The sequence below is a fragment of the Heterodontus francisci genome, chromosome 18 (genome assembly GCF_036365525.1).
Source record: "Heterodontus francisci isolate sHetFra1 chromosome 18, sHetFra1.hap1, whole genome shotgun sequence".
In the NCBI taxonomy this organism is placed as follows: domain Eukaryota; kingdom Metazoa; phylum Chordata; class Chondrichthyes; order Heterodontiformes; family Heterodontidae; genus Heterodontus; species Heterodontus francisci.
In genome coordinates, this window is record NC_090388.1 from 60,447,163 (window position 1) to 60,470,982 (window position 23,820).

At 41.8% G+C, this 23,820-nt stretch overlaps 1 protein-coding gene across 4 annotated transcripts in view; it reads left to right on the top strand.

The window, feature by feature from the left end:
- The first annotated feature begins 579 nt into the window (after positions 1–579).
- The window catches only part of kiaa0930, a 131,144-nt gene continuing 107,903 nt past the window's right edge, over positions 580–23,820 (top strand). For all 4 annotated transcript variants that reach the window (XM_068050824.1, XM_068050827.1, XM_068050825.1 and 1 more), the window contains exon 1: positions 580–944. In XM_068050824.1, the coding sequence (XP_067906925.1) occupies positions 812–944 (133 nt within the window). In that variant the 5' untranslated portion in view covers positions 580–811. The remainder of the gene's footprint in view (positions 945–23,820) is intronic.

Genomic DNA, 23,820 nt, shown 5'->3' on the forward strand with positions numbered 1-23,820 from the left:
AAGTTCTCCCTATGACCATGTGGGTTTTTGCTGGGTGCTCTGGTTTCCTCCCACAGCCAAAGACTTGCAGGTGATAGGAAATTGGCCATTGTAAATTGCCCCTAGTGTAGGTAGGTGGTAGGAAATATGGGAATACTGTAGGGTTAGTATAAATGGGTGGTTGTTGGTCAGCACAGACTTGGTGGGCTGAAGAGCCTGTTTCAGTGCTGTATCTCTAAATAAATAAATATGAAATAGGTCAGGTAAGACAGAACTTATTTGTCACACACTGAGATATCCACAACCAACGGCACCGCAGATACAGCAGTGGATGGTGCAAATAACGTCATTCTTAATTTAAGTTTTCTGTTTTTTATGATTTCGAGTTTTCATTAGCTGTGTCTTTCTGAAAAGGGTGCACTTCTGTTAGATTCTTTGGATTGATAACATTGGGTTTCCTTACAGGTTGTAAAAAAAGTGATACACTTGAGGTCACTGCTGTGCTTGGTCTAGTTTAGTCTGGATATCTGTTCATTTCAATTGGCTACAGAGAGCAGGAAGTGGAGATGTTGTTACCTCCTTTTATGTCTCAGCTGATGTCTCAGAGACGGAAGTGAGTTCGTTCTGTCTCAGGCACCGAGTCTGTTAGTTGTACTTTGAATATCTCCCTTTCCAGCAACATCCCGGCATGTTGGGCTGAGGGAAGTGGGGGGTTCTTATCATCTTGGCTGTGAGTAAGGCGAGACCCGCAGGGCAGGGCTTGGGTGCCAGGGCATTAAAGCGGGTAGGAGGAAGAGACACCTGCAATGAGAAGAGTGTTAGAGGGTCAGGGATGGCGTCCATTCAGCAGAGCCGCACTGGAGACGAAGGAGAGGACGGCGAGGACGGGTCTCTGCATAAGATGCTGACGGCGATAGAGGAGGAGAGGATCAGAGCAAGCCTGAAGCAGGAGATGAGTGGACTGGGTAAGTGTAAGCGACCACTTCCCTCGGCTCCCATTGACTGACAGACTTGAGCTGGGTTCGAACGATCTCCTCCTGGGCTCTTTATCTTTCTGCCCAGGCTGCCAGTGTTTGTTAGTCAATGGTTTTTAATGCAATAAAAGCTGCACTTTCCGAATTCTTTATTGAGGTGATTCATCACATCTTTTCCCGTCTCGGAGAGACACAATAGACTGTTGACTTTCCAAAGTTGGTCTTGTTGCGAGTTGATATCCAGTGGGCTAGAGCCCTCAGTTTTTGATGAAAACCACTTTGTATAATTTGCTCTATAAATGACATTTTTAAAATCGCAAACTGAGTGTGTGTCTATTCAATTTAGTGCTAACCTGTTCAGGATCCTATTTTAAAACCATTGGGTAGTTTTAGTTTACCGTTGTTTCTGTAGCTATAACCGGGCAAAGGAGTGCTGGGAGTTTACAGATGGTTTTTGTGCATGACTGAGCGTTTTACTGGTTGCTCTCCCACCCTCAAATAATATTATCACGAGCACTGCGTTTTCCCATTGTCTTTGAACTTTGTTTCCCTTGAATATTGCATTCAGAAATTTTATGTTACAGAATTGCCTCCATTATTTGGTTGTATTCATATGGTGCGCGGTTAAGATATATACTGGGTTTTATTATCCCGTGAATAATATGTGGGCGTGGAGTCTGTGTCAGTGTCCATCGCCATTCTGGTCAGTGGACACTAATTGTTCAATTAAAGCTAAATGGTGAAGATAAATCAAATGGTAATCGGCTTGAAAATCGATGTGATATTGTATATTCAGCAGAGATGGGTTTCTTTCCTGATATGTTTCACTACTTGTCTTCACTTTGGGACTTGGCTGGGAGCTGAGCTGTATCATTTTTAAATCTCTTTTTAGAGAAAGACATGACCGACTTCTATTTATGACAGACTTGTCAGTTGCATTTTAGTTTCGGTTTTGAAAAATGGGAGAAAAGAACAGGAGACCTCTCCCCTTGTCTGATTCAATTACCCGCTGTGGAAAGCTCGAGATGAGGTAACCTCGAATTTCAAAGGAAGCCGCAGGTGTGTACTGAGCATGCGCTGGGGCGCAGTGCCTCCTGGGAGTTGTAGTCTCGGGAGCTCGGCTTTGCCCGGAGTTGGACGGAGAAGCGGACTATAACTCCCAGAGTTCAAAGCGCATTATTGCCCATCCTCAGTGAAAGGGATGATGTCATTGTGAGCGCGGAGCCACCCTGAACCTCCATCTGGGCTGATATCGTGAGGGCAGCTTCAATACTGGCACTTGTTGCAGATTTTGTCAGCTGCAAGCTTTTGCAGCATCATTTATACACCAGCACCTTAACGAAATGCCTTGTATGCACCTGATGACTTGTATATTAAAGCGTGTAGGGATATTTCACTGCCCTTCACTCAAGTCAGCTGAGTATTCTGGTGACAATACATAATAAATGCTTGCTATTTATTTTTTCCAATTTTCTCGCTGCACCTCCGGTACCTTTCAATTAAGTCGATATTCACCCCCTGCATAACATTCATTGAATTCCAGAAAACAGTCAAATAAAAGCAAAATACTGCGGATGCTGGAATCTGAAACAAAAACAAGAAATGCTGGATTCACTCAGCAGGTCTGGCAGCATCTGTGGAAAGAGAAGCAGAGTTAACGTTTCGGGTCAGTGACCCTTCTTCGGAACTGGGTAGTCCAGCATTTCTTGTTTTTGTTCCAGAAAACAGTCATTCGTTGTGAAACATTGGGGCTGTGTCAAAATCTGTGTCAAAGTTGCTGTCAGTAAAAATGATCATGAGCTGTTGGGTTGTTGTAGAAAATCTAACTGGTTCAGTAATGCCCTTTTAAGGAAAGAGACCTGCCATCCCTCACTGTCTGGCCTATTTGTGACTCCAATCACACTAAGTGCCCTCTTGAGTGGCCTGGCAAAGCACTCAGTTGCATCAAACTGCTACCACCGGCTCAAGAAGGCCTACTACCACCTCTTCAGGGAAACTAGCGATGGGCAATAAATACAGCATTACCTGCGATGCCTACAGTCTGTGACGGAATAAAAAGTGTTTAAAAGTCCTTTTCAATAAAATTAAACTTTCTCTGACATCTTTCTCGTGGGTCTCTTGGAACTGCCATGGGCACAGTGATTAAAAAGATAAATAACTTCAAATCACATTTTTCATTCTAAAAATATGTTTATCAAATTATTAAAGACTTGTAGTATAATGGAATCTTTACACTCTCTAGTACAAGAAAGAATCAAAACTTTCATGAAGCCTTCCACAGACAATTATTATTCAGGAATGGCTTCTAACCTTTTTGGCAGATTTGCAAAGGCTGGTTAGCATGCAAACTGAAAAATGTAATTTTGGAGCTGCTTTGTAATGTTTTTCTGAGCAACACAATTGTTGTTTCCAATGCAGTTCACTCAATGTGCTTCTCAAGATGAAGCTAAGATAGTGACTGTTGCTCAGCCGTGGGGAGTGGGGTATCACAGTTGGCTGTTCCTGTACCTGGGGTAGAACCCAGCAACCACCTTTTTAAACAAGGCTTACTGGGTTGTGACCAGGAATAAGAACTGTGCCTTTCTCCCCCATCACACAGCCAAAGGGTCAATGCTGCTAATTGTAGCCCTTCTACCCCTGATCATTTGAGATCAGTTAACTCTGAAGTACCAGAGACAATTTTGTACTAGTCTATCTGGCTCATTATCCATATATTTACCCACTAAACCAACAGGCAGTGCCTATATTGCTGTGTCATTTGTGTATACAACATGAAGCAGCATTTATTGCCTTAGAATTTAAGATATGTCTAAAATGATAAACCTGATATACTTAGACCATTGCAATAGCCTTGGTGTGATGGTAGAAAATAATTGGTGTAATGAAAATCTGTACTTCATCTGGAAATTTTGCCTTTACGGATAACTCTAGGAAAACATTAGGTGGCATTTATGTGACAGTCTGCTGTTTTTAAATAGATATAATTTCTGCTCCATACTGCAGCTAGCCATTATTGTGAGTAATTGGTCTATGATTCCACTGGCATGGAATTAGGTCAAACAGGAGTCTTTTTAACTTCCTGTCTTCCCAACGCGCACACAGAAAGTAGGAAAGATTATGAATGCTGGAGAACACTATTTTTGAAAGAAAGCCTTCCCCGTAATTTTATTTCCTGGCCGTTATAACAGGAGGTTTAATGTTGGTTAATGAGTGGATCTCAATCAAAAAAGAAATTTTAACAAAATGAGCTCCTTTTTGTAGTAGTTAATCTGCATATTTAATAGTCACCAGATCAGTTGTATGTCATTAATGGGTTATGATGGTCTCTTTAGAGGTGCAATTGAATAATTTGTATTTAATTTAGGCAATTCTGTTTTCACTATTCAACCCCAAAAACATAGCTTTGTCTCTCCAGCATGACATGTAGAGAATAACTGATGAATGTGGTATGAAGATGCAAGAAACTTGCGTTTAGATGAGGTTAGAAGACCCATGTGAACACACCTCAAGCAGATACAGCCCTCAGAATCTACAGGGCTCTGACATCATTTAATACACTAATGGGTATGGTAGTATATTGGTTATGTTAATAAACTAGTAATCCAGAGGCCTGAACCAATAATCTCAGATGTGAGTTTAAATCCCACCACGGCAGCTGAGGAATTTAATTCAGTTAATTATTCCAAATAAATTTAATCAGTAATAGTGGCCATGTGACTACCGTATTGTCATTTAAAAGCCCATTTAGTTCACTATTGTCCTTTTAGGAAAGCAATGGGTCTGGCCAATACATGATTCCAGGCCCACAGCAATGTGGTTGACACTTAACTTGCCCTCTGAAAGGGCCAAGCAAGCCACTCAGTTGTGTCAAACCACTACAAAAAAAACATGGACATACCACCTGACATTGACCTAGGCACCGGACCTTGACAGGCAAACTCAGCCCAGTCAACCTTGCAAAGTCCTCCTCACTAACATCTGGGGACCTGTGGCAGAATTGGGAGAGCTGTCCCACAGATTAGTCAAGCAACAACCTGACTTTGTCATGCTCACGGAATCATACATTTCAGCCAACATCCCAGACTCCTCCATCACCATTCTTGGGCATATGCTGCCTTGCAGGAGAGAATGGCTCTTGAAGTCCTCAATGTTGAATTCAGACCCCATGAGGTCTTATGGCATCAGGTCAACAGGGGAAGGAAACCTGCTGATTACCACCTACTGCCCTCCCTCAGCTGATAGATCAATACTCCTCCATGTTGAATACCACTTGGAAGGAGCACTGAGGGTAGCAGGGCCACAGAATTACTCTGAATGAATACAACACTTGATGCTGAGTCACATAAGGAGATGTTAGGGCAGATGGTCAAAAGTTTGGTAAGAGAGGTAGGCATGGACCTGTTGGACAGAATGATCCGCTTCTGTGCTGGACAGAAAGGCAGCGAAGTTCAGGGAGGGAATTCCAGAGCTTAGGGCCTTAGTAACAAAAAGCACTGAATGGTGGAGTGTTTAAAATCGGGGATCCTCAAGGCCAGAATTGGAGGAATGCAGATATTGTGGAGGGTTACGTGGCTGGAGGAGATTAGAGATAGGGTGTGGACAGCTATGGCGAAATTTGAACACAGATGAAAATTTTAAAATTAAGGCATTGGTTAACCAGCAGCCCATGCAGGTCAGTGAGCACAGGGATAGTGGGTGAATGGGACTTGGTACAAGTAAGGACACGGGCAGCAGAGTTTTGGATTATCTCAAGTTTATAGAGCGTAAAACCTGAGAGGCTGGCCAGCAGTGCATTGGAATAGCCAAGTATGGAGGTAACAAAGGCATGGCTGTGGTTTTCAGCAAGCAGATGAGATGGCAGTGAAATGACAGAAATATTAAATAATTACTTTACCTCGGTATTTACCAAGTAGATAAGATGGTGGATATGACATTAGACAAAGAGATCAAAAAGGACTCAGACATTTAAGATAGAAAGGAAGAGTGGGGAAGATAACTAATCAAGCGTGGAGAGGGTAAAACCCCTGGTCCAGTTGGATTGCATCCACCCATATTAAAATTTAGGGAAGAGATAGCAGACACATTATTACATGTATAGAGCAAGAGGATTAATGTGATTCCTCTGTATAAAAAGGGAGATAGAAAAAACCCAGGGAACTATTGACCATATTAGCTTAACGTCCATAATCAAAGATATGATAGAAAAAATTTAGAAACTGAAAATATAATAGTAAGTAGTCAGCACGGATTCAAAAAGGGAAAGTCATACTTGAACAATCTTTTGAATTCTTTGAAGAACCAGAAAGAGTAGATAATGGTAATGCAGCAGACATAATATATTTGCATTTCCAAAAAGCCTTTGATAAGGTACTGCATTGTATACTCATCTCTAAGGTCAGAACATGTTGAGTTAGGGGGATAAATAGCAGAATGGATAACAAGCTGGCTACAAAACAAAAAACAGAGTGGGGGGTTAAAGGTAATTCCTCAGATTGGCAAATGGTGGGAAGTGGTGTTCCACAAGGATTGGTGCTGAGATCACTGTTCACCATTTACATGAGCAGTTTGGATTCAGGAATCTGAAGTACGCTTTCAAAATTTGTGGATGACACTAAATTGGGGGTTCAGTTAACATAGAGGAAGACTGTGACAAAATACAGGAAGATATAAAAACATTAAGCTTGCAAAAAGGGCATGTAATTGGCAAACAAACTTCGCTAGATAAGTGCAAGATAATAGTTTGGTAGGAAAGAACAAGGAGCCCACAAAATCCTTGGAAAAGTGTCAAAATGGGGTTGACAAACCGAGGGAATTGGGGTCAGATAAACAGATCATCAAAAATAGCGATGCAGGTTAAAAAGGCCATTTATTTTGTTTTTTTTTTTAAAAAAGCAAACTTAGCAGTGGAGTTCATATCTGGAGGGCTAGAATTAAGAAGCAGAGAAGTTATATTAAACTTGTATAGAACTTGGTCAGAGTACAATGAATGGATCTGATCTCCATATTATAAAATGAATTTAGAGGTTGTGGTGAAGGTGCTAAAAATATTTACTAGGCAGCATAACCAGTTCTGGTATCTTATCGGGAAAGGTTGGACAGGCTGGGGCTCTTCTGAAAAGATTATACAAAGGTTTGATAGGGCTGACAGAGAGATGCTGTTTCCACTTGGCAGGCAAGACCAGAACAAGGGGCCATAAAAATGATCACTAATAAATTCAGTAGGGAATTCAGGTGAAATTTCTTTACCCAGAGAGAGGTTAGAATGTGTAAATCTGTATTATCGGGAGTAGTTGAGGTAGATAGCATGAATGCATTGAAGGGGAAGCTGGATAAGCACGTGAAAGAAAGCAATAGGATATGTTGATGGGGTTCAATGAAGAAGAGGTGGGAGATGGAACGTGGAGAATCAATGCTGGCATGGACATGTTGGACAGAATGAGATTTTTCTGTGCTGGACATATTTTGTAACTTTGTAAATTTTATGATTTAGTTCCTCTGGGATTATTACTTTGACATAATGCACTTAATCTCTACACCCTCCATCCACCACTGCTGCTGACGTCATCCAGAATTAATGGCCTAGATTTTGCGGTAGTAAGGACGGCAAAATTGTCGGCATCCGTTGTCATTACTCCTCTGAAACTGACAGAAGTCTGCGCACGCTGAATTAAATGTGGAAATCCAGAAGTTGCTGTCAGTGATTCTATACTTTCCCCAGGGTATGCTGTTCAAGTCTCTCCAGATTACAATCAAGTAGAAATCACTAAATTAACAAAAACTTGCCCTTTTAAGCTATTTGTCTTGCTGTAAAAACTCTTGAAGTTACACTTTGGTTTTCAATGGTATACCAAGTTCATAATTACTGCTAAACGTGCTCATTGACCCTGAGCGACTCATATTTATGAAATGTCAAATTTCTCCATTATGATAAAAATTTACATTTTCAAAACATTTTTCTATATTTCAGCGTCTACCTCAAACCCTCAGTCTATGTCCCTATCATTTATTTCGCTCTTGGTAAAATTTTAATTAAATGTGAAAAATTCAGGGCATTTCACTTCCTGGTTTGCTGTCTTTGAAAATACTTGAATGTGATTGACTGCTTAACCTGCTTGATGACATCACTGTTAAAGGGGAAATCCATGCCACAAAGATTGTTACATCTTTGTAGACCACTTTCTTTTGAGGTCGGCGGTGAGCATCACCCCTTCACTGTTAACTGCAAAATCTGGGCCATAATAAATTGTGTTTAATCCATTAGTTGTGAGAGACAGCAGAGTGTAGAAAAGATACTTGGTCATGAGTATCACAGCCAAGGCTGAACTTGATGCTATGATCTGTGCAGCTTGGTTCCTGGGAAAAGATTTTGCTGTAACAAATTCTGCCCCTGCTGTTGTAACTTTATTTTTTGCAACGCAGATTTTGGCATTCAAATTTTTTTTTTGTTTAGAATATTCTAAACATTTTTCAACACCATTGTCTAGTTGGGGTGATGCTTGCACAAGGAATATATGTAATTATGAAAATTAGCTGAGCCATCTGGGCTGCAAGGTTGGCATCCTTCCATCTACAAAAGATGATGGGCATGCAGCAAACAATCCATTTAGCTGGGGTGTCTTCTCTTGGTGCACCTTTGATGGCTGTGAAGACCAATTCTTGAGACGCAGTTTCCGCCACTGGCGCTGCATGTGAATCTGCCAAGTGACTGAGTTGGTTTTGACATTGGCGCCTGTTCTCAAGCTGCTATGGCAACTGGTCGTTGTGATAGTGCACACCAGTCCACAGGATGTGTTGCAACTTCCCTCTTACGCCAGCTAGTGACTTCCAAGGGCCTTCATGTCACACTTGCAAGCATCCTTGAAGCAGAGCTTTGGGCGCTCCACTAGTCATCTGGCCCCGGCTACCTCACCAGACAGAAGGTGCCAGGGTATACGACCATCTTCCATCCTGCGGATGTGTCCGATCCACCGAAGCTGCCTCTGTTTGATTAGTGTCAACACACTTGGGAGCTCTGCCTTTCGAGAGGACTGCCATGTTTGTGATTTTGTCCTGTCAGGATATACCCATAATGCACCGCAGACAGCGAAGATGGAAATGATTAAGCTGCTTTTCCTGGTAGTGGTAAGTCGTCCATGTTTCACAGCCATACAGCAAGGTGCTGAGAACACAGGCCTTTATAAACCATCAGCTTGATCCTCAGGGTCAGCTTGGTGTTACCCCATGGGCATTTCGCTATGCTTTCCCTATGCCTCTACCCAACTCTGCATCAAGTGACAGATTATCTGTTGCCATGGACCCAAGGTAGCAGAATTTGCTAACCACTTCCAATAGGGTGTTTATTTAGTGTGATCAGGGGCGGAGATGCAACAACTTTTCCCATGACCATGGTTTTCTTGACGCTTGTAGTCAAAGAGAACAACTTGCAGGTGTGGGAGAGACAGTCCATGAGGCTTTGTAGCTGAGTTTCCATGTGCAGTATCAGCATAGAGGAATTCTCTGATCAGGGCGTGGTGTTTTTGTCTTCGCTTTCAGCCTTGATAGATTGTAGAACTTGCTGTTTGACCTAGTGTGCAAGTAGACTCCTTCCATATCTGCAGGGAAGGCGAAGGTCGGGAGCATGGAGAAGATGCCAAATAGAGTGGGGGCGAGGACACAACCCTGTTTCACTCCATTCTTCACTCTGAAACTGTTAGAAGTGGAGCCATCAAATTATACAGTGGAGTGCATGTCATGGAAGGAGTGGATGAGACTTGCTCTGCGGACAGTGTCAAATGGGTTAGTAAGATCTGCAAAAAATAAGGTAAAGGGGTGTACTCTGTTCCCTACACTTCCCTTGTAGTGGGCGTATGGAGAAGATCATATCCACAATAGATCTGTTGACACAAAAACCACACTGTGCTTCTGGGTACCTTCTGTCTGCAAGTAAATGGAGTCTTTTAAGTGTGACGCTAAGGAGTGAGATGCCCCTGTAGCAGTCTCCTCTGTTACCTTTGTTTTTGTAGGGTGTGATGATTTTGGCATCACGTGTCTACTGTGGAACAGAGCCTACTTTCCAGCAGAGAAGGAGAAGGCCATAAAGGTGTGGCAATAGATGGGACTTTTCATACTTGAGCAGTTCGGCTGGGATTCTGTCCTGGCCCGGTGCCCTTCTGTTTGCTAGGTGGTCTATGGCCTTTTTGAGGTCCAGTGATGAGGGTGGTTCTTCAACTCATCCATGGCAGGAAGTCATGGGAGAACATTGAACTCAGACTTGGAGATGCTGACTTAAAGGAGTACAGCTCACAGTAGTGTTCAGCCCATTAGGACATCTGTTTACTTCTGTCGGTGAGTACTTCACCGTCTGCCGACTTCAGGGGAGCAACTTTGGTGATGGCAGGGCCAAGTGCCCTCTTGATCCCTTCCTGTTTAGCTCATAGATTTCCTTTGTCACATGCAGTTTGGATTTCTTGACGTAAGCTGATCCAGTGTTTGTTTGCGCAGTATTTCCCCGCTCCTTTGCATGACTCTCTTGGCTACTTTCAGGTCATGCAGTGACTTAGCTGTTGGGTTTATGTTGTGCATCATGTAGGGTTTTTTTTTTTGCATCAATGACAGATATCATCTCAGCTGAGTAGGTCTTAAACCAGCCCTAGTTGCGGCTTCTGCCTTTACAAAATGATGCTTCTGCTGCTTCATAGATGATTAAGCTTAGTGACTTCCTCGCTTCATCAATGTGTTGAGACTGAAATTGGGTTTATGCTGGTGAAAGGGTTAAATGAAAGATTCTGAAGTGTTCCACTGTTACGGGAATCATGGTCAAAGAATATTTCCATTTTATGGATGTTTGTCTCATAGCATACAGTGCTTTTATTGGATTGTGCAGGATAAATGTGGGCTGAAGTCCAAATCTCTAGAGGCAAGAACTTGTTCCATCGCATTATTTTTAAATGCTTCCGAACATATCATTGCCACGAGGGCTACAGTTTTGTGTTCTTGTAAGGCACATCCTTCAAAACCTGATGGCAACAGTTGACAATCACTTCCAAGGCACAGCGGTGAGACTGCCAAACAGAAGGTGTGAATTTAAGCATCTTGCTGAGTTGAAATATGACATTATGTTGTAATTGGGGCCAGTTTCATCTGACTGGACCTCAACACGAAGGAAAGTGGAACCTCATTTTTTGGGGGGGATGGGAAGAAAAAAAAAGTACTGGACCAATTATCCTTTACAGAAAGATGCAACTAGACAGTAAAAGTTAATGGCTGAAGTAGGAAATTCAGCTCCAGACATGGAGAGAAATGTAAGTTTATAAGCAAAAACTAGTGAAGGAAAAATGTTGAAATGCTTGCAGTAAAGAACAAAGTATATTGTCTGGAATCAGGCACTGACCTTTCCATCTGCCCTTTATTATTCTACCATTATTGATCACCAAGCACATGGCAATCAATGTGCCTGGTCTTTTTAACTGAGTGTGATTCAGTCTTCAAAGGAGTTTGAACTTGAGCTTCACATGCAAAGATGATGTCCACTGTGTCTATTTTATGATTGCAGATCAGACATTTTCTAGCCCCTTTTTCAAATGCAAATGATGTGATCATGCTGGACATTGAATCTGATTCAAATCATCTGGTTTCAGCATTCGGCTAACTACTGTTAACACATGAAGTTAGTGAAGGGCAGTATGCAGACTGTTTATTAACCAGGCAGTACTTCTACAAATCCTTCAGCTCCTTCCTCCTTCTCTATGATGTTGCTGGCTCAAACTCGGACAGTTTCATAAATACCAACACTTATCAGCATACCCCCCATGTTGGCTTTCTGATGTGATCTTAACCAGTGTGTAATAAACAGCAGTTGATTGTCCCCTGAAGGTCCATTATAGCCAAGGCTGCTCCTGTCCTTCTCTGGCTTCCCATGCCCATTTCAGTAGGGGGCAACATGTAATGACCAAGAGCAGGAACCCTGGTTATTTGTTTTTCTTTCCCAAGTACAACAGCCAGCTACAGCAATCAAACTGCAATTTTATTATTTTTGATTTCTTCCCTACCTAGTTTATTTCTATGTGCTCCCTCCCCCTGCCATCCAACTCCTGTAACAGTCTGCATTGATCTGATGGCCTTCTCTTCCCAACCCACCTGAAGCTGACTTGGTGGGGGGGTACTCCTAAGCTGTGTAGTATAACTGAGACTGTGAATTTAGTGAAGTGAGAGATTGAGCATGCATCCCTTTAATCCATTGACACTTTGACTTTGGATTGGCTGAGGAGACAACACATTCTGCAATATAACTTGCAGTCCATCCTGAGGTCAGGCAGGGAGTGCTGGTGAACAGCAGTCTTACGCCATCACTTGTATTTGTGTAGTGGTCTGCAAAGGAACATGGGAATGTCTGATCCTTGTGAATAGAGAAACACACAGGATAGAAGTTAAAAGATTATTAAAGCTATGCTTTTAAGTGCAATTTTCATTTTAGTATGCAAAAATTAATAAGACAAAGCTCACAGGATTTTTGAGAGCCTTTTCTAGTGCTTGTTTTTTTACCTTAAAAGAATTGGGTCATTTTCTCGAACAAAGTTGTATATCTTTTTTTAAATGCCATTTTGTTGTGCATAATGCATAGGGGAAATCTTGATGGGATTAACCAGGCTGCGTATATACTGCAACAAAAGATCAATTTCTCCAAATGTAAGTTAATAATTGGGTTGGCTCTATGTGTTAAGTACTGTATCAAAGTAAGGGTTTATGATTGGTATTTGCTACACGTTGAGTCTTTGCCTCTGCTGTGCTATTGGGTACTAAAGCCCTCCCCCCCCCCCCCCCCCCCCCCCCCCAATCAGAGGGAAAATGAGGGAAAAAAACGCTGTTATATTGTGCTTATTCTCAGTGGTTGTTTTGAGATGCATTGGTCAAAAACAGGACACCAACTCAGCTCACTACTTCACCTTGGGGATGGTGGGTGACTTAGAGGGAGAACAATAAATGTAATTAGTTTTTCCTCCCAATGTTTTGTTAATACATAAAGAAGAAAACTGCCAATGCAGCAGAACTTGGAGAAGTGTTTTGAATTGATTGGTTGATACTGAGCTGTATTTATAGTCTCCATCTTTTCATTTGCTTTGATTGGAAAATGCTGGGCTGTTCTATAGCACACAGCATGATTACTTCAAATTGGTGCCAGCTGTGGCTCAGCTAATAGCAGTCTTGCTTCTGAGAGAGGTTCTGGGTTCAAGTCCCACATCAGAGACTTCAGCATAAAAATCTGGGCTGACGCTCCAGCACAGTACTGAGGCATGTAACCGAGGCCCCGCCTGCCCCCTCAGGTGGATGTAAAAGATCCCATGGCAATATTTCAAATAAGAGCAAGGGAGTTAACTCTGGCCAATATTTATCCCTCCAATCAACATCACCAAAATAGATTATTTCGTCATTATCACACTGCTGTTTGTGGGAGCTTGCTGTGCAAAAATTGGCCTCTGCATTTCCTACATTACAACAGTGACTGCACCTTCAAAAGTACTTAATTGGCTCTAAGGGCGTTGGGATGTCCTGTGGTTATGAAAGTCACTATAAAAATGCAAGTGTTTTTTCTTTAATTGTTGAGTAATGTAAAACAAATATCCAGGACCCAGAATTGGCTAGTTTTCAAATAGTTGGACAAAATATGACTTCATTAATGAATTTCTCTTTTTCCTTCCCTCTTCTCCATACATTTTATTTTTTCAATTTTCTCTCTTAATTGGTAGATAGGTAACTTTGGAATAACAGTAAAAGCAGCAATATATGATGGATATAACTCCCTTTTTTAATGGGAGAAAATACTGTGACTGGTTTGACCTGGAATGAGTTTTTAAAAATTGTGCATGAGCTCAGAGATTGGCATCTAGTGATGGTAGTGGAGGCTGCTCTATGCTGTCTCAATCGGAGTCGCTTGCTATTCTTTCCCATCTAAACTTAATGTGTCAAATCTTCAGTTTTCCAGTCGTTCCAGCTGTTTAATAATAAAAATTTCCATATTAAGTAACAAGTTATTTGGGGGTAATATTGTGTAAACCAGGAAGGTCCCTGGTTCAATCTGGTCCTAAACCAACTGATCTCAGTGAGGCAGCAGTAGGAGTGTTGCATTGGCTCTTGTCTTCTTTTAGATTATGGAGGACAAAATCAGCTAGGCTTCCTAGCTATCCTGAAAGTATGCTCATACGGACGTTGGGTGATAGACCTGGCTTGCTCACTCACGTTACCCATTTGGGCAAGGTATCAGGCGGCAACTCTTAATTCATTCATGGGATGTGAGTGTCGCTGACAAGGCCAGCATTTGTTGCCTATTCCTATTTGCCTTTGAGAATGTGGTGGTGAGCTGCTGCAGTCTTTGTGGTGTAGATAAACTCATAGTACTGTTAGGAAGGGAGCTCCATATTTTTGACCCAGCGACAGTGAAGGAGCAGCAATATGGTTTCCAAGTCAGGATTGTGCATGGCTTGGAGGGGAACTTGCAGGTGGTCTTCCCATGCGTCTGCTGCCCATGTCCTTCTAAGTGGTCAAGGTCGCAGGTTTGGAAGGTGCTGTCGAAGGAAACTTGGTGAGTTGCTGCACTGCATCTTGTATATGGTACACTGCTGCCACTGTGCACAAAGGGAGTAAATGTTAAAAGTGGTGGATGGGGTGCTGGTCAAGCAGGCTACTTTGTCCTGGATGGTTTTGAGCTTCTTGAGTGTTGTTGGAGCTGCACTGATCCAGGCAAGTGGGGAGTATTCCCTCACACTCCTGACTTGTGCCTTGTAGATGGTGGACAGGCTTTGGGGAGTCAGGAGGTGAATTACTCACCACATGATTCCCAGCCTCTGACCTCTTTCAAATCCCGCAATGGCTTCTACTCTCCCTAACTCTGCAACCTCCTGCAGCCCTACAACCCTCTGATATCTGCACTCCTCTTCCAATTCTGGCTTCTTGTGTATCCCCGATACACAACCTGCTCTTGTAGCTACAGTATTTATGTGGCTGGTTCAGTTAAGTTTCTGGTCAATAGTAACCCCCAGCATGTTGGTGTGGGATTCTGCGGTGGTAGTACTGTTAAACATCAAGGGGAGATGATTAGATTCTATCTTGTTGGCGATGGTCATTGCCTGGCACTTAAGTGGCAAGTAACATTCGCACAACACACCAGCCCAAGCCTGAATATTGTCCAGATCTAGCTGTATGTAGGTACAGACTGTTTCAGTATCTGAGGAGTTGCGATTGGTACTGAACAATGTGCAATCATCAGCAAACATCCCCACTTCTGACCTTATGTTGGAGGGAAGGTCATTGATGAAGCAGCTGAAAATGGTTGGGCCTAGGACACTGCCCTGAGGAACTCCTGCAGCGATGTCCTGGAGCTCAGATGATTAACTCGTGCTTGTGGAACTATATCCCAGGCAAGAATTTATGATTTCAGGGAAGAAAGTGATTGAGAAAACTGATAGGGCAAATAACCCATTATGCCCTTTTCCAACCCTAAGACACTTAGACTCAAACTTTAACATGTGGAAGCAAACAGCTACATGTTCTGCATGGCAAGGACAGAGGAAACCAAAGAGAGGTATCTTACTTGGATATGGTAGGGGTTGTGCTTGAATGGTGATGGGGTGTTCAGAATATTCACTATATTTTAGGGTGGACAGTTGTGATGGATCTCATAGCTCAGATTCCACATGTACGCTGCTGACACCCAGCTCTGCCTCACCACCACCCCTCTCGAGCCCTCCACTGTTTCTAAATTGTAAGGCTGCTCATCTGATATCCAGTCAGGATGAGCAGAAATTTCCTCCAACTAAATATTGGGAAGACAAAAGCCATTGTCTTTGGTCTCTGTTCCCCAGCCACTGACTCCATCCCTCTCCCTGGTAACTGTCTGAGGCTGAACCATATTGTTCACAACCTTGGTGTTATATTTGTATTTAACTCTGAGCAGAGCTTTCAACCACCTATCCACACCAAAATGAAGACTGCCTACTTCCACCTCTGTAGCATCACCTGACCTCACCCTCTTGCCTTAGTTCATCTGTTTTTGAAACATACATCCATGCCATTGTTACCTCCAGACTTGGCTATTCCAACATACTCTTGGTTGCTTCCACCCTCCATAAACTTCAGCTCATTCAAAGCTCTGCTGCCCATATCAGAATTCACACCAAGTCCCATTCACCCATCACCCCGGTGCTTGCTAACCTACATTGACTCACAGTTGAGCAACGCCCTTTTAAAATTCACAACCTTGTTTTCAAATCCCACAATGGCTTCTACTCTCCCTAATTCTGCAACCTCCTCCAGCCCTACGACCCTCCAATATCTTCACTCCTCCTCCAATTCTGGCTTTTTGTGTATCCCCAGTTTTAATCATCTCACCATTGGTGACTGTGCCTTCAGCTGATTTAGTTTAGTCTAGAGATACAGCACTGAAACAGGCCCTTCGGCCCACCGAGTCTGTGCCGACTATCAACCACCCATATTATACTAATCCTACACTAATCCCATATTCCTACCACATCCACACCTGTCCCTATATTTCCCTACCACCTACCTATACTAGGGGCAATTTATAGTGGCCAATTTACCTATCAACCTGCAAGTCTTTTGGCATGGTGATAAGGCACAAAGATCTGGCATTCCCTCCCTGTACCCCTCCACCTCTTTTTCCTCCTTTTTAAGACACTCCTTGGAACCTATTTCTTTCAACTGTGTCCTAATATCTTGTGTTGCTCAGTGTCAAATTTTGTTAGATAATGTTCCTTTTGAAGTAGCTTTGAAGGATTCATTGTTGAACATGCTATATAAATACAAGTAGTTGTAGCTCCTGAGGAAGAGGTAATTGGAGGTAAGACTGTTTTCAGATAGATTATGCAATGTTCATAACAGGTTCCTTAAATCCATTTTTAGTAACAAGATCTCTGTACAGCTTCCAAAATGTTTATACAGTAAATGCTGCCTGAAAGCTGCACTGAAACATGGTTCATAGGGGAAAAGGAAGATTCCATCATTTTAAATCTCACCAAATATGGACTCGGGTGGACACTTAACATAAACTGCTTTAAAACATGGTTCAGTAAGGGGTCTAGTGCCCATGTCTGATATCAAGACAGCGTAATCATCTCTCCTTTAGTCAGGCAACAATGCCCCTTTGGAACTGCGCTAGTGCTTGCTGCCATAGTGGTTAATGAAACTATGACACTGTCTTCACTCTGTGTAATCTTTGCAGAATGCAGCACAGTTTTACAAAGCACATTAGTCGATTCCTGTCAAGTGGAGAACTTGGTTTATTTCAATTGTTTATTCAGTTTCTATGTTTTTGTTTTCCCTCTAGCTTGATCCATGACATGTATTATTCCCTTGCCAAGAGATCAAGCAAGCATTTTAATTTCAACCTTTTGCTAAGCTGCTACAGGGACAATCCAGAGAAGGTGCACAAGAACAGTTTTTTTTCAACTTGTCTTGTAGAGAAGCCTCCACTCTGCCTCTTTCCTCCTAATACACCAGTTGATATTGGAAACGAGCTGTGTTGAGAAACTATGGCCATGATGTCTATTTCCTAGATGGCTTACTTAACCATCAGTGTTAAATTCAGGCTGGAAAATATGGTAGAGGCAAGAAAATGGAAAATAAAGATGCCCCACATACCAGGTTCTCTCCCTCTGCCAGCTGATCTGGTCAAATGCAAGCAAGCCTTGGGCATATGCAGAAGAACAGGTGCTGATTATCCAAGTGAATTTCAAGAGTTTGAATTCTGCTGAAAGTTGGCCAAAGTAGTCACAGGATGCTGTTGTCTGCATAAGAAGTGGATGGTTAACATGTACAATGATGCGATGTTTTAATTCCCCAATTCTAATGGAAAGTTTTTTTTTCTAAAATGAAGCAGTTTCATATTTGCAGTAGTTTGAACGATGAAGCATAATGTATGTTTGGAGAAAAGGAAGAATTGACCGTTACAATTCAGGGGAGTGACTGCAATAATTGCCAATGCATAGACTGAAATAGAATGTTACAACATGGAAACTAGCCATTTGGCTGAACAAGGTTTGCTGGTGTTTTGCTCCAGGTGAGCTGCCATATCTAATCCCATGTGACTGCCTACTCTCCATACCCTTTTTTGGAGTTGGTCTTTAAACATTCCAGATTAGAGGTCATCATTTCACGTACAGGGCTAAATAATACTGATATTGTGGATTTTTGAAAAATAAATGTGTTCAGGTGATGAATACATTTGATCAAAAAATGTTTGTTTAATTTAGGTGCAGTATTTAAACTAAAAAAGAATATCTTTTAACACTCTTGTCCTTGAGCATCAGGGCAGAAAGTGGTTCGAGGTCCAGTTTATACAGTTAATATAAACAATTGCAACAGAATTGTGAATTATCTCAAAAAAAAAAATTGGAGAAGTCTTTGCTTAATTCACAAATAATAGTTATTGATACAATTGATTGGACTTTTCTGCATCTTCAGGTCTGTAAAAACGTTTACACTTTAAAGACCTAAGCTTGGAGGTATTCATGATTAGGTTTGATCAGGAGTGAATAAGGGGTTATGAGGAGTTATGATTGTAGTTCTTTGTAGCAGTGTGCACTTAGAATGGGACTGATATAGAGTTCAGTGTCATATTGAATCAAACTAATCTTTCTGCAATTGCGTTGATTAAGTTGCTGATCTTGTCAATAATGGAAAAAATGTGATCAAGCCTAACAGTTTGGACTTTTACCCAGGTTTCCCTCCAATTGTTAAAATTCTAGTATTGTTTATCAAACACATGATTTTTATTTTTTCACTTCAGTTTGTCTGAAAGATAAATAGGTTGAATTATTAAAAAATGTTTTTCTTCTTCATTCATGGGATGTGGGCATCACTGGCTATGCCAGCATTTATTGCCCATCCCTAATTGCCCTTGAGAAGGTGGTGGTGAGCTGCTTTCTTGAACTGCTGCAGTCCATGTGGGGTAGGTACACCCACAGTGCTGTTAGGAAGGGAGTTCCAGGGTTTTGACCCAGCGACAGTGAAGGAACAGTGATATAGTTCCAAGTCAGGATGGTGTGTGACTTGGACGGGAACTTGCAGGTGGTGATGTTCCCATGCATCTGCTGCTCTTGTCCTTCGAGGTGGTAGAGGTCACGGGTTTGGAAGGTGCTGTCTAAGAAGCCCTGGTGCGTTGCTGCAGTGCATCTTGTAGATGGTACACACTGCTGCCACTGTGCGTCGGTGGTGGAGGGAGTGAATGTTTGTGGCATTAATCAGAAGAAAACACATTGCTAACAGATTTATTTTGTCAAACTGAAGGATGCTGCAATGTTTATTTGTGGTTTGATGACACCATGTGTTTTACATGGAACAGTTGATGCAACTTAAGAGAAGGACTGACCGTGAGGTGCTTGATTCAATGATCCTGTGAAAATTAAGTTGTTTGTAACTGTCACACCTTTGTCAGTGGTTTTCAAATAGAATGAGAGTGGTTTTCACGGTACTGTTATACCAATCACACCAACTTGAAAGATAGAACTCTCACTTTCATAACTCCTTACATCCCAAAGTGCTTCAGACAATGAATTACTTCAGAATGCAAGCTGTTCAAAGTTACAAATATCTAAGAGGCAGATGATGGGGAAATGCATTATATGGTATGACAACCCATACAACTGGCCTTTAATACCATAAATGCCCCAAGATGCTTCAGAGGTAAAATAGAGGCTTATGTAGGAGAAGGATGAGAATCAATGGCTGACAGCAGCTATAACAGTAAAGACTTGTACTTATAGTGCCTTTAACTTAGTAAAATGTCCCAAGATGCTTTGCAGGAGCATGTCAAACCAAATTTGACACTAAGCCGCATAAGGAAATGTTCGGGTAGATCACCAAAACCTTTGTGTGAGGTAGGTTTAAGGAGCATCATAAGAAATAGGAGTAGGCCATTCAGCCCTTCGAGGCCAATCTGCCATTCAACGAGATCATGGCTGATCTTTTACTTCAACACCATGTTCCTGCACTATCCCTCTAACCCTTGATGTTTTTGATATGTGGAAATCTATCGATCTCGGTCTTGCACATACTCAGTGACTGAGCCTCCACATCCCTCTGGAGCAGAGAGTTCCAAAGATTCATCACCCTGAGTGAAGAAATTCCTCTTCAACTCAGTCCTAAATGGCCTGCAACTTACTCTGAGACTCTGTTTCCTGGTTCTGGACTCCCCAACCAGGGGAAACATCCTTCCTGATTTGACCCTGTTGAGCCCTTTAAGAATTTTGTATATTTGAATGAGATCACCTGTCATTCTTCTAAACTCCAGAGAATAAAGGCCAAGTCTATTTAATCTCTCCTCCGTAGGAGAATCCCTCCATCCCAGGAATCAGTTTGGTGAACCTTCGTTGCAATCCCTCTATGGAAAGTATATTCTTAGGTCTGGAGACGATACTCCAGGTGCGGTCTCGCCTCTATATAATTGCAGTAAGACATCTTTACTCCTATACTCCAATCCTCTTGTAATGAAGGCCAATATACAATTTTCCTTAATTGCTTGCTGTACCTGCATGTTCGCTTTCAGTGACTCATGAACAAGGACACCTAAGTCCCTTTGAAATTCAACGCTTCCCAGCCTCTCCATTTAAGAAATACTCTGTATATCTGTTTTACCTACCAGTGATAACTTCACATTTCTCCACATTGTATTACATCTGCCAGATTTTTGCCCCCTCACTTAGCCTTTCCAAATCCCCTTGAAGCGTCTTTGCATCCTCACTCTCTCTTCCACCTAACTTTGTGTCATCTGCAAACTTGGAAATATTACATTTTAATTCCCACATCCAAATCATTGATATAGATTGTGAATAGCTGGTACATTATTAGTCATAGCCTGCCAATCTGAAAATGACCCATTTATTCCTAGTCTCTGTTTCTGTCTGTTAACCAGTTCACAATCCATGCCAGTATATTTCTTTCCACCCACCCCGCACCCCCCCCCCCCCACCCCCACAACCCAATCCCATGTGCTCTAATTTTGTTTACTAACCTCTTGTGTGAACCTTATCAAAAGCTTTCTGAAAATCTATATATACCACATCTACCGGGTTCCCCCTTATCTATTCTGCTAGTTACATCCTTAAAAAAAAAAACTCCAACAGGTTTGTTAAACATAATTTCCCTTTCATATATCCATGTTGACTCTGCCTAATCCTACCATTGTTTTCTAAGTGTCCTGTTATCACATTCTTTATTATAAATTCTAGCTTTTTCCCTATGATAGGCTAACAGGTCTGTAGTTCCGCATTTTCTCTTCCTCCTTTCTTAAATAGTGGAGTTACAATTACAACTGTCCAATCTGCAGGAACCATTCCAGAGTCTATAGAATTTTGAAAGATAACTACCAATGCATCTACTATCTCTACAGCCACCTCTTTCAACACTCTGGGATGTAGATCATCAGGTCCAGGGGATTTATCCGCTTTAAGTTCCATTAATTTCTGTAGTAATTTTTTTTCCAATATTAATGTCTTGCAGTTCCTCGTTTACACTAGGCCCTTGATTTTCTTCATTATTTCTGAGGTTTTAGTATTTTCGTCCATGAAGACAGACATGAAGTATTTGTTTAGTTTCTCTGCCATTTTCTTATTCCCCACTATAAATTCTCCTGACTCCGCTTGTGATGAACCCACATTTGTTTTTGCTAATTTTTTTTTCTTTTTAAATACCTATAGAAGCTTTTACGGTCCGTTTTTATGTTTCTCGCTAGTTTACTCTCATTTTATTTTCCCTTTCTTAATTCTTTTCTGCTCCTCCTTTGCAGAACTCTGATACGTTCCCAGTCCTCAGACCTTATCATTTTGTTTGGCAACTTTACACGCCTCTTCCTGTGATCCAATACAATCCTTGATTTCTTTCGTTAGCCACGGTTGGAACACTTTGCTTGCTGGATTTTTGTGCATTAAAGGAATGTATTTTTGTCATAAACTATGTTTCAGTTCTTTAAATGTTAGCCATTGCCTGTCTACCATCATACTTTTTTAACTTAGTTTCCCAATCCACCATAACTAATTAGCCCCTCATACCTTCATAGATTCCTTTGTTAGATCTAAGACCCTAGTTTCTGATTGAACTACATCACTTTCAAACTTAGAATTTTACATTATATTATGGTCATTCTTTCCTAAAGGCTCCTTTGCAGCAAGATTATTAATTAGCCCTTTTTCATTGCACAATACTAGATCTAAAATAGCCTGTTCCCTAGTTGGTTCCTCAACATACTTCTGTAGAACATCATCTCGCCTACATTCCAAGAATTTGTTCTCCACAACATTAGTACTGATAAAGTTTACCCAGTCTATATTTAGATTGAAATTCCCCATGATTACTGTATTACTCTTGTTACATGCACTTCTAATTACCTGATTTTATCCTATGATTTACATTACCACTGCAGTTTGGCCTATAAACAACTCTAACCAGTGTTTTCTTCCCTTTGCTGTTTCTTAGTTCCACCCAAACTGATTCTACGTCTTGATCTTTAGAACTAAGGTCATCCCTCACTACAGTATTAATGCCCTCTTTAATTAACGGAGCTATCCCACCACCTTTTCCCAGCTTCCTGCCCTTCCTGAATGTCACATACCATTGGATGTTCAAGTCTCAGCTTTGGTTTGCTCGTAACCACATCTCTGCAATGGCTATCCGGTCATACATATGAATTTCTGTTTGAGCTGACAATACATCTGTTTTACTGCGAATGCTGTGGGCATTCAGATACAAAGCCCTTAATTCAGTTTTTTGCTGTTTTTTAAAACTCTGGCCCTATCTGCTGGCACGTTCTTAAGTTTGCCATCACTGTCCCTTTCTGCCGTACTCTGATTATCATTACCTTTATTGTTACCCTGATCTATTGCCTTGTCATTTCCCTTTAATTTTCTCAATCTTCCCCTACATGATCCCTTCCCCCACTCCCCCTCCATTTACTTTAAAGCCCCCTCTACTTTCCTAGTTATATAACTCGCTACAACACTGGTCCCAGCACTATTCAGGTGAAGTCTGTCCCAATGCTACAGCCTCCACTTTCCCCAGTACTGCTGCCAGTGCCCTGCGAACTGGAACCCACTTCTCCCATACCAGTCTTTGAGCCATGCATTCCTCTCTCTAATCTTCTTTACCCATAAAGGAGAAAAGTGAGGTAGAGGCGCAAAGAGGTTTAGGGAGGGAATTTTGGAGCTTAAGGTCTTGGCAGCTGAAGACATGGCTGCTAATGGTGGAGCAACTAAAATCAGGGATGCTCAAGAAGCTAGAATTGAAAAAGTGTTCCAGAATTAGAGGAGATTAGAGATAGGCAGGTGGCGAGGTCATGGATTTGAAAACAAGGATGAGAATGTGATAGTCTAGTGATAGAAAAAGGCATGGATGAGTTTTGCAGCAGCGGGATGAGCTTAGGCAGGGGTGGAGTTGGGTGCTGTTATGGAAGTGAAAATAAGTGGTCTTGGTGACAGCCATGTTATGTGGTCGGAAGCTCATCTTTGGCTTAAATATGGCACCAATGTTGCGAACAGTCTTGTTTGACATTGCTGAAATGCGAAGTTTTGCAGTGGATGCATGGCTGGAAAATTTGAGAGTTTGAGTTCAGGGCCAAGGCTGATGAAGCTAGAGTAAAATATAAAATATAACAACTCTTCCAGCCACCCTGTTGAATTAAAATTTTGTTGGGGTAGAGTGATAGCTTTACTTTATACTTGGCCTGTGCTTCACTTGGTGTGGAAGGGCTGGAAGCCGTGTCTGTTGACTTAAAATGGGGAAATATCTGTTTCCGGCAGTGGTATCCTTTGCCTTGATTTGATACAAAACTACTACTTCTCTCCTGCCCTCCCCCCATCCAAAAAGTAGTGCCATTAACTATGTTCAT